The following is a 17,233-nucleotide window of genomic DNA, read 5'->3' as shown; positions in this document are numbered from 1 at the left end:
GCTAAGCTACCTGTGGGAGAGGTGCTATATGACGTCAGTGCAGTAGGTTGCCCCCTTTTCATGCAGTTCATGGTTTCCCATTCTGACCTCTGTTTCATAATGCGTCATCAACCCCCATGACAGGACCATGTCAGAATGACCACTTTTAGTGTTGTTGATATCCTGCCTCACAGTAACGTTAACATTCAGTACTACGCTACTGTGATATAGCACAAACAAGTGCATGGAACGGTATTTTATATTTTTTTATTACATTTTGTGCTTGTACTGTGGGGGTTTATATGCACAGTAGGGGTGTTGAAATTCTTGGCTTTTTATTTTGGCTTTACAGTATTTGATGGTCTTGCGATGGTGGCCTCGACAATGTTGTAAAATCTATTGTGTTGCAGAGGCGTTTGAAACTATGATACAAAACCAAACCCTTGTTCACCCAGTGTTATCCTTTTGAAATAGGTTTATTGAGATAATACTGACACTTTTACTCAATGTTGGTCACCAGGCTTTTAAAAACAGATAGTAAAACAGTTAGTAAAACAGTTGGAGCTCAGCTTATGTCATTTTAATTGGTTTGGTGAAACCATCCTACTGGTCACACACACGGGTTAAATCAACATTGTTACCACGTCCAATCAATGAAATGACGTTTAACGGACATGGAAAATATGTTGAATTGACGTCTGTGCCCAGTGGGATGGTGTCTTTTGATTCAAAACACTGAAACATAGAGGTTAGAACTGTTTTTTCTACTGTGCCATCTCCTTTGATGTCTCAAGTTCTCAAAAACACTTCATATTTTTTGTCCAAATCAAAAACCTTAAAAAGAAGAGACATCTGCTTCACAAAGCTAAAAAGGGATGGAAATGCTTATGATCTAAAATCCATCTCGAACACAGACACATTGTTTTGGAGTCACTGAGCTCTCAGTGACAAAAAAGAGGGAAAAGATTTGAAAATGTCACGTCACATATTTCGAATTAAGGGTTATCTCGCTTGCGTAATCCACAGTATGTCTTTTTAATGAATAAATACCTTGCAGGTTGGATCTCCTACTGTAGTAGTCCGTTGGAGGAAAAAACACAAACAGGAATTTGGTGGGTGATACAATAACGGCTAGGAATTGGATGTAATCAGTAGTCCAGTTGTCTGGATAGGTGGTTCTATGCTATTTCCAGGTCAAGTCTCTGCTCTGCATCCGTTCAGTAGAATTTCAGGAGTTTTCCATGTTGCCTTACTGGTCCCTGGTTCCTTCCCAAAATCATTCAATACATAGTTCTCACATCCAAGAAGACCCAGTGGTTTCTGTCAAGGAAGAAATGACTGATGACACCAAGTCTTCAGATCCAGGACAGACAGCACTATCGCGTGACCTGTAAACAGGGGAGATAGCAGGGTGTTAGTTCATATTAATGGACACTACAGATTAAACTAGGATTTGCAACTATTTATGACACAGGCAGTGTGTAAAAACCTCACTCAGTCTGACCTGGCTGCTGGGCTACAAAACCAGAAGAAGATTTAGTGATTAATTACACAACATAGATAGAGCGTTGTTTATTCCAAAAGATCCATCTCAAAGTAAGACCCACACTGCCTGTTTCTGTGTAAATCTATATTCTATATCTGTCATACTGTGTAGATCTATCTGTCAAATGGGCTGCATACACCAGGCTGAGTTTGAATCCCCAACTGCTATGGCCATCACTCACCTGTCCTAGGGTGTCAGAGTCAAATACATTGTACTGTAGTATTAGGAATTAGAACTCTATTGCTATGCATTCCAATTAGACTAGTTTGGATTCCTGCTTCACCAAAATGGTTGCCATCATCAGTACATTCTGGAACTATGAAGGTCTATGACATCAGCCCCTGCTTGGTGGTACAGTACGTATGGTACAGTATATGTTATTTCAAAACATACTGCACATGATTCATTTTGACACCCTATTAAGCCAAGTATTTCACTGAACATTAATCCAAAGGGCCTTCAAAAAGTAGCAGGTTGACGTTTATTGTCATGAGTCTTGCCCAAGAGGCAGAACTAAGCGGTTTCCGCTAGATGGCCCAGCTGCAAAGTCAAAAATGTCTATAGGCCTATTGTAAAACAATATATTATTGTTCTTCATTTAAGGCTAGGGTTAGCCATTAGAGTTAGCAATGTGGTTAAGGTTAGTGTTAAGGTTAGTTAGTGTTAAGGTTTCAAATCAGATTTGATGACTAGCCTGCAGAGCTACCTCCAATAAATGACAACCTGTGAATATTAATCCAAAGGGCCTTTACAAAGTACTGTATGACGTGCCATATTTGCTGTTAACATGGTCATATTAACAGTGCTGTTTCCCAGTACGCGAAAAATTCCTCCCGCTTGCTATTTTCCGCTTTCCCTGCGGCCAAAACTATAATTTTCTACTGCCAGTGGGCGAGGGGAGTTTGCCATTCAAAACGTGATTTGCATCTCTGGTGGGTAGCCTCCACTCATACAGTAGGTCCGCTATAAGCCCTTGGCAGGCCACTTTTGCATCTCTGGCGTTTATCCCCCACTCAGAGGACAGTTATAAGCCCTAGGCAAACCATCTAGACATGAGTTCATTTGAAAGACAAGGAATTTCTCTAACCTCAAATTGGGCCTGTCACCTTCCAGCTAATCTCAGACAGCCAGAGGCTGCAAGTTGTTTCTGTTGTTTCTATAAATACCTTACATTTGTTGTGATTTTAATATGATTCGATTTTTTTGCCAATTTATAAACACAATACAACCACATGTGGCCAAACTGCATCTAAAATCATAGAAGATGACTCAAAGTGATACACCTAATCATTTACAGTTCAAGTAGATTCATGATATCATGATTATGACCAAAAATAGCCTACATTTTTGCCATTGATTTAATATACTATACTGTATTTGAAGCAATACAAACGGTTCCTCCTTAAAGCTCCTCACACACTTGAAGAAAAGTGTTAATCACTACGTACAATATTGGTTGTGGCACATCTTAAACACCACAGAAGAAGCCGAAAAGCCTTCACCAGGAAGTTATCCTTGTTACCTCCTTTGCTTCATTGAGTTTTCAGACCTGTCTTGATGCCTTGATAGTAGCCATTAGCTAGCTTTCATAAAATAAAAAAACACTGGAGTTAAAGATCGGTTGAATTGTTTGTATTTATCTCCACTGAATGTTTTGTGTGAGGAAACGGCAAGTGAATGGCAGGAGAACGGCTGCCGCTTTACAAAGCGGCATGTCGGGGGTGAATGAAGAAGATGGGCAAAAAAGCCGTCTCACATCGCTCGAACACTCTGGAGGGACGCCGGCCTCCCGAGTGCTCACTGCTAACTGGGTAGTTGTCCTCTCTTTACTGTTAACATGGTCATTGTAACAGTTCTGTTAGGTGTCCTCTCTTTACTGTTAACATGGTCATAGTAACAGTTCTGTTAGTTGTCCTCTCTTTACTGTTAACATGGTCATAGTAACAGTTCTGTTAGTTGTCCTCTCTTTACTGTTAACATGGTCATAGTAACAGTCCCCTTTAAGTACAACATGCTAACATATTTAGTGTGAAGAAGTATAAGTGGGTCTCATTATCACACACATTCATAGGTGTTCCTATTTGTGTATTGGCACATATTAGTGTCATTCAATTAGTGAGTGGCGGAGGCTCCATGGTCTTGGCCTGAAAAGCAGCGCGGAGCCTAGGGCTCGGAGCCAGGCGACAGGATGTGTCAGTACTCCAGTGCACACTGTTCCAAGATATGCCTTAATCCAAATCAAATCAAATGTTATTGGTCACATGCACGTGTTTAGCAGATGTTATTACGGGTGTAGCGAAATGCTTGTGTTTCTAGCTCCAACAGTGCAGCAATGTCTAACAAGTAATATCTAACAATTTCACAACGCATACCTAATACACACACATCTAAGTAATGGAATGGTATTAAGAATATATAAATATATGGACGAGCTATGTCAGAGCGGCATAGACTGAGATACATGTAGAGTCTCACTTTCTAACAGACATCACACACCAACATCTAACATTTAAAAATAGATTAGGCTGTAGTTTTCTGTTCACGGGTGCTGGAAAAGGGGAACATAAGTCAGTGAGACTCATCAGGAAGCTGGGATAAAAGAGCACATTTGACTGGTCAGGCTCAAACTAAGCCCTGATTCAAAGCTTCATGGACAAACAAACAAAAAACAAACACAAACAAACAATTGCCTACCCCTGATAAACAAAATGATGTTGTTATTTCCATGTTGTTCTTTGCTTGTCACCAATAGGGATTGGATGACACAGTAGGTTTGACATAGTATCTGCACTAGCATTGAAGGCTCAACCATGTAACGTCATGTGTGGCAAGGCTTACAATGAGTAAGAACGTCCATCACAGTGGACGTACAATACAGAAGCTCAACATGGGTCCCAAGCACCCTTCTTCATTATCTTAGTCCAAACTAGGGGTGTGAACAGTTTAAACATTACAATATTTAAACGAGGTTGGTATGCTTAACGTTAAGAAAAATCCCTAAACGAGAAAACAATTAAAATCACAGTGCCGTTATCACAAAACATGATTTCCCATGTTATAGCCATGTTATAGCCATGTTATAGCCTAACCAGACTATATGGCTATAAAGGCCTGGGGAAAGTTGTGTAATTTAAATTAAACCAGAGAGGAGGAGGAAAACTTTAGGCTACTTTGGTGAATATGTGAGGCATGCAAGACAAGACATATCCACATGGTTCTGCCTGCCCCTCCTCTCTCTCCCTCCAGCTGGCCTGCCTGCCTGCTCTTTCTCTTAGTTAATGACACAGGTGTGTATTCAGTCTTCGGTCTGTATTCGGTCTGATGCATGCAGAATATCCTAGTTTAGACAATTCATGGGACTGATGTCTCCGTAGTACAGAAGTATCTTCGGGCCAGTCTTGCGAGCACAGAGTAGGCTCCTCTTTGTTTCTGAGTGGGTGAGGATGTTTTTCACTCATAATATGAAATTACAGTAGGCTACCGGTATAGCCTGTATCGATTACCCTATAATATAATGGTAGGTGGCCCCTTGAAAGCGCCTCGGCTACTGTGTGTATGCTTGGCTGTTAAAGGCTCTGCATGATCAATCTGAAATCTGCAGTGGCTGTACATAGAGCAGAGCAGAGCTGTTGTGTCGAAAGTTGTCAAGGAAGTGAGTTTGTGTTTATACAGGACCTCTCGTCCCAACCTACCGTCAACCAATCAAGTCAATGCAGAGCTATACAGAGCCCTCCACATTGTTAAAACATTTGGGAGAAGCACAGCGATGCAGTATGGAGCTCGATTTGGCCTCCGCAAGCTCTGTGATTGTGTCAAACCCTCCGTGATTGTGTCAAACCCTCCGAGATTGTGTCAAACCCTCCGTAAGGACCCTCCTGATCGCATTTCCAGAGCAAGCATCCCAGCTAGCAATGAGAAATCGGCCCAGAAGCGGCCCGCTTCCCGGGGGACAGAACTGATTGTATCGGCACGGAATCGGGTGTCGGACTCGGCCCGGAATCAAAATGAATGACTGCCCAGAATCGGCCCAAGTACATAGAGCCGTTTCCGTTTACCAGAATTCATCTTAGCAGAATCCTCCCAGAAGCGGCCCGATGTAAGTGTAAATAAATGTATACAAAATATCCCAATTTAGTCATTTTAAATATTACTATTATACATTGCAAATTATACCCACCCACAAAGAAACATGTCTCGGAGGAAACACCATGCACCTGGTGACCGTGTCACTGTGCAATCGCCTAGCCCGCCACAGGAGTTACTTCAGCGCGATGGGACAAGGACATACCGGCCGGCCAAAACCTCCCCTAACTCGGATGACACTGGGCCGGATGACACTGTAGAAATGCAGTTTGCACTGTTACGCCACTCGGGAAGTTCCTTCCACAAAGTTTTTAATGCTTATCAAATGCCTTGACAAAGTATCAAAATACTTAAATACTACACAGGATTCTTAAAGAATTTCATTTAAATGTTAATTGTATATTTTTATCACAGAAACAATGAAAACATTTGGAAAAATAAATAATGAAATGTTATTTATATAAAGCAGCCCGTGTAATCTTCTGCCAGAGAGTAAAGTTAGCCCCAATCGGCCTGAGCCGCAAGTAATATATTTGGGCCGATAACTCTCACCGGAATGGTCCAGAGCTCAATCCCCACATCCTAGCCATAAGTGATACTGCCGAAGGCGACCCAGACTCGGGCCACATGACGTTGGCCGAGTTTGACTCTCAGCCGAGTGCCACTACTATCAGCTGGAATCGGTCCAGTTCCACTGTGCTAGCTGGGATGAATGGGTTTTTAGGGTAGGCTACACTACAGCTGTACGCAGACACCCTCTCTGGAGACATGAATGGCATTTTACTTGTCTGTAAAGTAATTCCTAACTTCCATCACTTGGCAACCTGAACTCTCAAACCTAGCCTGCCTGCTGCCTGAGCACAGACCACTCTTTCCTAAAAAAGTAATTTCAAGTTAGTTAAATATTGCTACTTATCAAGACATTTAATAGAACGAAAGCACATCTAGCTATCCTACCATAAAACAAACTGCTTAAACAACACAGCAGCACATAAATCAGCAATGTTTATTGTTGTCAGGGAAACAATAGAACAAAGAGACAGACGCCCTTTTTTTAGTTGTCTGAAAAGTTAAATTATCCGCGTTACTGTAGCTGCGTTCTGTGTCTGTAAAGGGTCGCGGTAGATAGAACTTCATTGCCCGGCCCTAGTGGTCATATACCCTTAATAGGAATATTATTCTGCAATGTGAATTGATGTGGAATTTTATGATTTTTATTATAATTTTGAAAGAAAAACATTAAAAAAATGGCAGTTTAAACGTTAAGAAATGTTCTCCATTTGTTACATCCTTAGTCCAAACACAGTAAGCCCTTTGTAGGCCTGTTATTTTGCAATCTTACCCAGCTTCTCATCACAGACATCCAACTAATTCTCTATTACATCACAACACTTGTCCTGTGAAATTGCTCTGTGACGCTTGTTATGTGTGATGTGTGTTGATTGATATGATGTGAAAGCAGGGGTGAGGGCATGACTGGTGACATTACCGGAAGGATTCTAACCCCTGGTCTGGTCTTGCCTGGCCAGTGTGAGGCTCTGTGTCTGCTCTTTGACATGGGGAGAATGGAGAGCTGCTAAGGTCGTTTGAGAGATGCCCTGGGGGCTTTGTGGAGGTGATTTGTTATTGTGAATCTGTCGTGATGTGATGTGACACCGTCATTTGTTATCAGCCATAAATAGGACTTGGATCAATATGGAGAGATGGTGAGCCACTGATAGTCTATTGATAGTTTGTTGATTTATAGGGGGACTCTATTTATTACAAAATAATGTATTACCAATTTAACATCGTAAAAACACACATTAGCACATATAGAAAACAAAGCATTGAATGAATGCTACTACCCACACACACTTCTTATTCTGAAAACGAAGTAAGTATCTATCTTTTTAGGAGCATGTAGATTTTTACAGAACCCCAAAAAATGCAAAGTTTAATTAGACCACTGAACAAAAACCTACTGCTTAAAAACAAACTTCTCATTTAGAAAAGAGCCTATGTGGCATCGATATGATGCTACAAAGAGTAAATAGGATAATTTTTGTAATAAAGTCAAGTCAACAATATTTTTTTGTGAGACTTGTGTTCTTGACTGCATCACAAAGTCAATTAAGGTTTGTTTCAATCCTGCCCACATCTGGCAGCACACAAGTAATTATCAATTCGAAGTGAAGCTGCACGCGACCCAATCGTAATGCCTGTGGTAAATTGGGTTGACTTTGGATATCCCTATGGGGCTAGTTAGGGACCATCTGTAAATTACACAATGTACAGGAGACTAAATCGAACAAACTGAAATAAAACCTACTTCCCCAAATCAAACAAACTGAGCTTCTGTCTAGCCCTACTGTAATGTAGCAGTCACCTGCACACCAGGCTGCCTGCCTGCCTCTCTGACTGCCTGTCTGCTGCCTGCCAGTCTGCCAGTCTGCCAGTCTGCCAGTCTGCCAGTCTGTCTGTCTGTCTGTCTGTCTGTCTGTCTGTCTGTCTGTCCGTCCGTCCGTCCGTCCGTCCGTCCGTCCGTCCGTCCGTCCGTCCGTCCGTCCGTCCTTCCGTCCGTCCTTCCGTCTGTCTGTCTGTCTGTCTGTCTGTCCGTCCGTCCGTCTGTCTGTCTGTGTGAGAGAGAGGGGGTATACATTATTAACCTGGCTAAAGTAAAATAAAAAGTCTGCCTCGCCCAGGCCCTCCACACAATGAATAATGGAGAAGGCAGCTCAAGTACAGGCGTTTGGTGAGTCAAACACCAGGCCGTGATAGATGGCTCTGGGCCCACTGTGTCACACACCCCCCTTCCTCCCTCACCCCCAACTCCACCCCAAACACAGACACACATAACCTCTGGAATCACCCTGAACATCCACCTCCACGGCTCAGTTTTTCTTCACAGGCTGTTTGTTTGTTTCTTTGTTGTTTTTTGACTGCTTTGTTTCCTTGCTGATGTTTGAAGTTACATCCAAGACTACTCAGATTTGTTCAAAAGCAGGCCCCGACCCAAGCCTGTTCTCTTATCCCATTGCCAAATGTAAGTGGGTCAGATGGAAGCGCAAGAGTTCTCTGTATACCGATAGGCAGGCAGGCAGGCAGGCAGGCAGGCAGGCAGGCAGGCAGGCAGGCTGGCAGGCAGGCAGGCAGGCTGGCAGGCAGGCAGGCTGGCAGGCTGGCAGGCTGGCAGGCAGGCTGGCAGGCAGGCAGGCAGACAGGCTGGCAGGCAGGCTGGCTGGCAGGCAGGCAGGCAGGCTGGCAGGCAGGCTGGCTGGCAGGCAGGCTGGCAGGCAGGCTGGCAGGCAGGCTGGCAGGCAGGCTGGCAGGCAGGCAGAGATATTTAAAGGCCCCCAATGCAGCCGTTTTTATATACATTTCTAATAATTTCTGGGTAAAAATTTGCTGCCTTACTATAAAAGATTTCCATTAAAATCTCAAGGAAGAATTTTGCAAGGACTGCCTGGATCTGAGTGGGAAGGGGAAAACTGAAAACTAGCTGTTATTGGCAGAAATGTTTGGAACTCTCTTTTTTATTGGTCTATTAACCAATTTACAGCATGGTGATGTCACCATGGAAATCAGAAACTCCAGCCCATGCAAACCTGCTGATTAGAAGGTGCTGTGTAGATTGTATTTTCAACCAACAACTGTCATAAATTAACACAGATAAAAAAAATCAGAATTGTACAGTGTTAGTTTCAACAGATGTTGTATAATATGATATAAAACACAGAAAAGATGAATGTTGACTGCACTGGGCCTTTAAGGATAATGTTGGCTTTCCTAGGTGGGCATGTTTTCAGCCGATGTAGGAGCTGGGATATACAGTCATTTGAACCATAGACTTGCATTTTCTATTTCAAGGTGATTCTTTTTCATATATATCACCAGAGCCTGCTGTCAAACTGTCATATGTACTTCAGAATTACACTTTTCATATGGAAAAAAAAAAATGGGTGAATATAATATTGATTCATTTTACCTTTATCTGAATGGGAGTCACCATTGAGACAAAGGTCTCTTTTACAAGGGAGCCCTGCATATACACAATTGACAAAATAAAGAAAAATGCAATTGTCACATCTGATCCTCCCCTCCTGCGTTCGATGTCTCCAGTTTACGAACCACCGGCCCTGGCTACCCATCATTACGCACACCTGCGCCTCATCAGTTACACCTGGACTCTACCACCTTCCTGATTACTCCCCGTATTATAGCACTCTGTTGTTATTTCCCATCAGCCGTTATAGACTGTTCCTATGTCCCGACGCTACTCCTGTTTTTGTATTGTTTATTGTTCGTGCTCTATTAAACTCTCCAAATGCACCTGACTCTCAGCGTCTATGTTACAGAATAACGTCTCAATATTATGGAAGCAGCAGTTGATCAAGGCTTCTCCTAGATGGTCAGCGAACAGGGAAACCTACTTCGCCAACACCACAACCAGCTGGCTCAACTGGGAATGGCTATGGAAGAGGTCCTCTTCGTTCTGCAGCGTCTCGACGTTATCCAAGGGGCATCACCTCCCTCGGGCGGAGGATCATCAAATCAATTCATATTTGTCACTTGCGCCGAATACAACAGCGTGAAACGCTTACTTACAAGCCCTTAACCAACAATGCAGCTCAAGTAATAGAGAAAATATGCCCTAAATAAACTAAAGTAAAAAATAATAAAAAGTAACACAATAACGAGGCTATATACAGGGGGTACCAGTACCGAGTCAATGTGCGGGGTACAGGTTAATCAAGTTAATTTGTACATGTATGCAGGGGTAAAGTGACTATGCATAGTAACTTCACCCCTAGAGAAAACAGTCTATGACTTGGGTGACAGGAGTCTTTGACAATTTTTTGGTCTTTCCTCTGACACTGCCTAGTATATAGGTCCTGGATGGCAGGAAGCTTGGCCCCAGTGATGTACTGGGCCGTACGCACTACACTCTGTAGCGCCTTATGGTCGGATGCCGAGCAGTTACCATATCAGGCGGTGATGCAACCGGTCAGGATACTCTTGATGGTGCAGCTGTAGAACTTTTTGAGGATCTGGGGACCCAAGCCAAATCTTTTCAGCCTCCTGAGGGGGAAAGGTGTTGTTGTGCCCTCTTCACGACTGTCTTGGTGTATTTGGACCATGATAGTTTGTTGGTGGACACCAAGGAACTAGAAACTCTCGACCAGCTCCTGTCACGTTCTGACCTTAGTTCCTTTTTTTATGTCTCTTTTTTTTGGTTTGGTCAGGGCGTGAGTTGGGGTGGGCATTCTATGTTTTTGTTCTATGTTTTGTATTTCTGTGTTTGGCTTGGGTTGGTTCCCAATCAGAGGCAGCTCTCTATAGTTGTCTCTGATTTAGAACCATTCTTAGGCAGCCTGTTTTCCCACTTTGGGTTGTGGGTAGTTGTTTTCCGTTTCAGTGTTTGCACCATACGGGACTATTTCGGTTTTCATTTATTCTCTTGTTCTTTTGTATTTAGTGTTCAGTTAATTAAAGGAAATATGAACACGTACCACGCTGCGCTTTGGGCTACTCCTTCTTCCTCGGATGAACATCGTTACAGCTCCACTACAGAACTGTCTAAGTTAATAGTGGCCTGTTCGGCCTGCTTTTTCTCCTGTAGTCCGCGATCAGCTCCTTTGTCTTGCTCACATTGAGGGAGAGGTTGTTGTCCTGGCACCACACTGTCTGGTCTCTGACCTCCTTCCTATAGGCTGTCTCATCATTGTTGGTGATCAGGCCTACCACTGTGGTGTCGTCAGCAAACTTAATGATGGTGTTGGTGTCATGTTTGGCCATGCAGTTGTGGGTGAACAGGGAGTAAAGGAGGGGACTAAGTACACACCCCTGAGGGCCACCAGTGTTGACGATCAGCATGGCAGAGTTGTTGCCTACCCTTACCACCTCGGAGCAGCCCGTCAGGAAATCCAGGATCCAATTGTAGAGGGAGGTGTTTAGTCCCAGGGTCCTTAGCTTAGTGATGAGCTATGTGAGAACAGTGAGCTGTAGTCAATGAACAGCATTCTCACATACAGTGGGGCAAAAAAGTATTTAGTCAGCCACCAATTGTGCAAGTTCTCCAACTTAAAAAGATGAGAGAAGCCTGTAATTTTCATCATAGGTACACTTCAACTATGACAGACAAAATGCGAGAAAAAAAATTCACAAAATCACATTGTAGGATTTTTAATGAATTTATTTGCAAATCTCAAAATTAAAGTGGAAAACCACACTACAGGCTGATCCAACTTTGATGTAATGTCCTGAAAACAAGTCAAAATGAGGCTCAGTAGTGTGTGTGGCCTCCACGTGCCTGTATGACCTCCCTACAATGCCTGGGCATGCTCCTGATGAGGTGGGGGATGGTCTCCTGAGGGATCTCCTCCCAGACCTGGACTAAAGCATCCGCCAACTCCTGGACAGTCTGTGGTGCGTTGGTGGATGGAGCGAGACATGATGTCCCATATGTGCTCAATTGGATTCAGGTCTGGGGAACAGGCGGGCCAGTCCATAGCATCAATGCCTTCCTCTTGCAGGAACTGCTGACACACTCCAGCCATATGAGGTCTAGCATTGTCTTGCATTAGGAGGAACGCAGGGCCCACCGCACCAGCATATGGTCTCACAAGGGGTCTGAGGATCTCATCTCGGTACCTAATGGCAGTCAGGCTACCTCTGGCGAGCACATGGAGGGCTGTGCGGCCTCTCAAAGAAATGCCACCCCACACCATGACTGACCCACCGCCAAACCGGTCATGCTGGAGGATGTTGCAGGCAGCGGAACGTTCTCCACGGCGTCTCCAGACTCTGTCACGTCTGTCACGTGCTCAGTGTGAACCTGCTTTCATCTGTGAAGAGCACAGGGCGCCAGTGGCGAATTTGCCAATCTTGGTGTTCTCTGGCAAATGCCAAACGTCCTGCACGGTGTTGGGCTGTAAGCACAACCCCCACCTGTGGACGTCGGGCCCTCATACCACTTTCATGGAGTCTGTTTCTGACCGTTTGAGCAGACACATGCACATCTGTGGCCTGCTGGAGGTCATTTTGCAGGGCTCTGGCAGTGCTCCTCCTTGCACAAAGGCGGAGGTAGCGGTCCTGCTGCTGGGTTGTTGCCCTCCTACGGCCTCCTCCACATCTCCTGATGAACTGGCCTGTCTCCTGGTAGCGCCTCCATGTTCTGGAGACTACGCTGACAGACACAGCAAACCTTCTTGCCACAGCTCGCATTGATGTTCCATCCTGGATGAGCTGCACTACCCGAGCCACTTGTGTGGGTTGTAGACTCCGTCTCATGCTACCACTAGAATGAAAGCACCGCCAGCATTCAAAAGTGACCAAAACATCAGCCAGGAAGCATAGGAACTGAGAAGTGGTCTGTGGTACCACCTGCAGAACCACTCCTTTATTGGGGGTGTCTTGCTAATTGCCTATAATTTCCACCTGTTGTATATTCAATTTGCACACCAGCATGTGAAATTTATTGTCAATCAGTGTTGCTTCCTAAGTGGACAGTTTGATTCCACAGAAGTGTGATTGACTCGGAGTTACATTGTGTTGTTTAATAAGTGTTCCCTTTATTTTTTCGAGCAGTGTAGATACTTTTGTACCTGTTTCCTCCAGCATCTTCACAAGGTACTTTGCTGTTGTTCTGGGATTGAAGTACGTTCATCTCTAGGATACAGAATGAGTCTCCTTCCTGAGCGGTATGACGGCTGCGTGGTCCCATGGTGTTTATACTTGCTTTGTTTGTACAGATGAGCGTTGTACCTTCAGGCATTAGGAAATTGCTGGATGAACCAGACTTGTAGAGGTCTACAATTGTTTTTCTGAAGTATTTTGAGCAAAGAGGCACTGAGTTTTAAAGTAGGCCTTTTAATACATCCACAGGTACAACTCCAATTTACTTTGTCAATTGGCCTATCAGAAGCTTCTAAAGCCAGGACATAATTTTCTGGAATTTTCCAAGCTGTTTAAAGGCACAGTCAATTTAGTGTATGTAAACTTCTGACCCACTGGAATTGTGATACCGTGAATTATAAGTGAAATAATCTGTATGTAAACAATTGTTGGAAAAATTACTTGTGTCATGCACAAAGCAAATGTCCTAAAAAAAAAAAAATTAAAAAAAAACTATTGTTTGTTATCAAGAAATTTGTGGAGTGGTTGAAAAACAAGTTTTAATGACTCCAACCTAAGTGTATGTAAACTTCCGACTTCAACCGAAGCTCCTCTGGTAGGTTCGCGTCATTGGGCAGCTCGCGTGTGGGTTTCCCTTTGTAGTCCATAATAGTTTGCGAGCTCTGCCATATCCGAAGAGCGTCAGAGCTGGTGTAGTTGGATTAAAACTTAGTCCTGTATTGACGCCATGGCTTCTGATTGGGACGTACTGTAGGGATGACGTCGTCGATTCACTTATTGATGAAGCCGGTGACTGAGGTGGTACAGTGGTTTGTCCTGTAAAAGTTGCAGCGTACTGCAGCACAGCTTGTGTGGTGTCGCAGAATTCTATGGCATGTTATTTAAGTGCCAACCACTGGTACCATTAATGCTAGTTAGTGCTAGTTTGGCCACCAGAGGGTATCATTGAGAATCATTTGATAGCCTTCAATAGTGTCTGTACTAGAGAATTTAAAACCTTTTTTGTAAGAACATAGTATATGGGACTGATTTTAAGAAATGTTTAATATATTTTATTAATATTATGCTGTTTCTATTAAACAAAATGAAAACACCTCAGTTTCAGTTAGGATGGAATGGAAAATATGGCACTGTCAAACATGATGGTCGAGAGTAGGACACAGTACTTGGTTATTTAGCTAAAGAATCCCTGTGTCGTGCGGGCACGCGGGAGACCGGGATTCAATTCCCCGACGGGGAGGAAGGAATAGTCTGTCTTTGTAAATAGGAATCTGACTTGCCTAGTTAAATAAAGGTTACACTAAGAGCATAACTGTCATGTACTGTCATGTTGTCTTGTCTCTGTCCTTTCCCTTCACCCTGTCTCCCTCTGCTGGTCGTGTTAGGTTACCTTTTCTCCCCCGCTTTCCCCCAGCTGTCCCTTGTCTCCTCTAACTACCCATTCACCCCGTTCCCCACCTGTTCCCTTTTTCCCTCTGATTAGGTCCCTATATCTCTCTCTGTTTCTGCTCCTGTCCTTGTCGGATTCTTGTTTGTTTGTGTCATTCATGCCTGAACCAGACTGCCGTCATGTTTGCTGTAACCTTGTCCTGTCCTGTCGGAATCTGCCGGTCCATCTGAGCCTACCTATGTTTGGTAATTAAAGAAGCTCTGTTTAAGTTGATTCGCTTTTGGGTCCTCATTCACGCACCGTAACAGAAGAATCCGACCAAGAATGGACCCAGCGACTTCGGATCCTCTCCACTCAGCCGTCGAGATCCAGGGAGCGATGCTAGGCAGACACAAGCAGGAATTGTCTGCTGCTCGACATGCCGTTGAGACCCTGGCCACCCAAGTCTCCAACCTCACAGAACAGGTTCACCATCTCCGCCTCGATCCACCGGCCACTTCCAGGGCTTTCGAATCTCCGGAGCCCAGAATCAATAACCCGCCGTGTTACTCTGGGGAGCCCACTGAATGCCGCTCGTTCCTCACCCAGTGTGATATTGTGTTTTCTCTCCAGCCCAACACTTACTCCAGGAGCACTGCTCGTGTCGCCTACGTCATATCTCTCCTTATTGGACGGGCTCGTGAGTGGGGCACGGCAATCTGGGAGGCAAGGGCTGAGTGTACTAACCAGTATCAAGACTTTAAGGAGGAGATGATACGGGTTTTTGATCGATCTGTTTTTGGGGAGGAGGCTTCCAGGGCCCTGTCTTCCCTATGTCAAGGCAATCGATCCATAACAGACTACTCTATTGAGTTTCGCACTCTTGCTGTCTCCAGTGGCTGGAACGAGCCGGCCTTGCTCGCTCGTCTTCTGGAGGGTTTCCGCGCAGAGGTAAAGGATGAGATTCTCTCCCGGGAGGTTCCTTCCAGCGTGGATTCCTTGATTGAACTCGCTATTCGCATTGAGCGACGGGTTGATCTTCGTCACCGAGCTCGTGGAAAGGAGCTCGCGCTCTCCGTCGCCTCCCTCTCCGCATCACTACCATCTTCCTCTGCCGGCTCGGGTGCTGAGCCCATGCAGCTGGGAGGTATCCGCATCTCGACTAAGGAGAGGGAACGGAGAATCACCAACCGCCTCTGTCTCTATTGCGGTTCCGCTGGTCATTTTGTCACTTCATGTCCAGTAAAAGGCCAGAGCTCGTCAGTAAGCGGAGGGCTACTGGTGAGCGCTACTACTCCTGTCTCTCCTTCAAGATCCTGCACTACCTTGTCGGTCCATCTACGCTGGACCGGTTCGTCAGCTTCCTGCAGTGCCTTAATAGACTCTGGGGCGGAGGGCTGTTTTATGGACGAGACCTGGGCTCGGGAACATGACATTCCTCTCAGACAGTTAAAGGAGCCCACGGCCTTGTTCGCCCTGGATGGTAGTCCTCTCCCCAGGATTCAGCGTGAGACGCTACCTTTAACCCTCACTGTTTCTGGTAATCATAGTGAAACCATTTCTTTTTTAATTTTTCGTTCACCTTTTACACCTGTTGTTTTGGGCCATCCCTGGCTAGTTTGTCATAATCCTTCCATTAATTGGTCTAGTAATTCTATCCTCTCCTGGAACGTCTCTTGTCATGTGAAATGTTTAATGTCTGCTATCCCTCCTGTTTCCTCTGTCTCTTCTTCACAGGAGGAGCCTGGTGATTTGACAGGGGTGCCGGAGGAATATCACGATCTGCGCACGGTGTTCAGTCGGTCCAGGGCCACCTCTCTTCCTCCACACCGGTCGTATGATTGTAGTATTGATCTCCTTCCGGGAACCACCCCCCCCCCGGGGTAGACTATACTCTCTGTCGGCTCCCGAACGTAAGGCTCTCGAAGATTATTTGTCTGTAGCTCTTGACGCCGGTACCATAGTCCCCTCCTCCTCTCCCGCCGGAGCGGGGTTTTTTTTTGTCAAGAAGAAGGACGGGTCTCTGCGCCCCTGCATAGATTATCGAGGGCTGAATGACATAACAGTGAAGAATCGTTATCCGCTTCCTCTTATGTCTTCAGCCTTCGAGATCCTGCAGGGAGCCAGGTTTTTCACTAAGTTGGACCTTCGTAACGCTTACCATCTCGTGCGCATCAGGGAGGGGGACGAGTGGAAGACGGCGTTTAACACTCCGTTAGGGCACTTTGAATACCAGGTTCTTCCTTTCGGCCTCGCTAACGCTCCAGCTGTCTTTCAGGCATTAGTCAATGATGTCCTGAGAGACATGCTGAACATCTTTGTTTTCGTTTACCTTGACGATATCCTGATTTTTTCACCGTCACTCCAGATTCATGTTCAGCACGTTCGACGTGTCCTCCAGCGCCTTTTAGAGAATTGTCTTTTTGTGAAGGCTGAGAAGTGCACTTTTCATGCCTCCTCCGTCACTTTTCTCGGTTCTGTTATTTCCGCTGAAGGCATTAAGATGGATCCCGCTAAGGTCCAAGCTGTCATTGATTGGCCCGTCCCTAAGTCACGCGTCGAGCTGCAGCGCTTTCTCGGCTTCGCGAACTTCTATCGTCGTTTCATCCGTAATTTCGGTCAGGTGGCAGCTCCTCTCA

General features: G+C 44.9%; 1 protein-coding gene across 2 annotated transcripts in view; it reads right to left on the bottom strand.

The window, feature by feature from the left end:
• Positions 1 to 436: 436 nt before the first annotated feature.
• The window catches only part of LOC110494696 (chemokine-like protein TAFA-2), a 159,072-nt gene continuing 142,275 nt past the window's right edge, over positions 437 to 17,233 (bottom strand). For both annotated transcript variants that reach the window (XM_021569989.3, XM_090206313.1), the window contains exon 5: positions 437 to 1,367. In XM_021569989.3, the coding sequence (XP_021425664.1) occupies positions 1,356 to 1,367 (12 nt within the window). In that variant the 3' untranslated portion in view covers positions 437 to 1,355. The remainder of the gene's footprint in view (positions 1,368 to 17,233) is intronic.

The sequence above is a fragment of the Oncorhynchus mykiss genome, chromosome 17 (assembly GCF_057628025.1).
Source record: "Oncorhynchus mykiss isolate SJ-2025 chromosome 17, ASM5762802v1, whole genome shotgun sequence".
Taxonomy (NCBI): domain Eukaryota; kingdom Metazoa; phylum Chordata; class Actinopteri; order Salmoniformes; family Salmonidae; genus Oncorhynchus; species Oncorhynchus mykiss.
The sequence above is the reverse complement of the archived record's forward strand: the minus strand, read 5'-3'. Positions and strand labels throughout refer to the sequence as shown.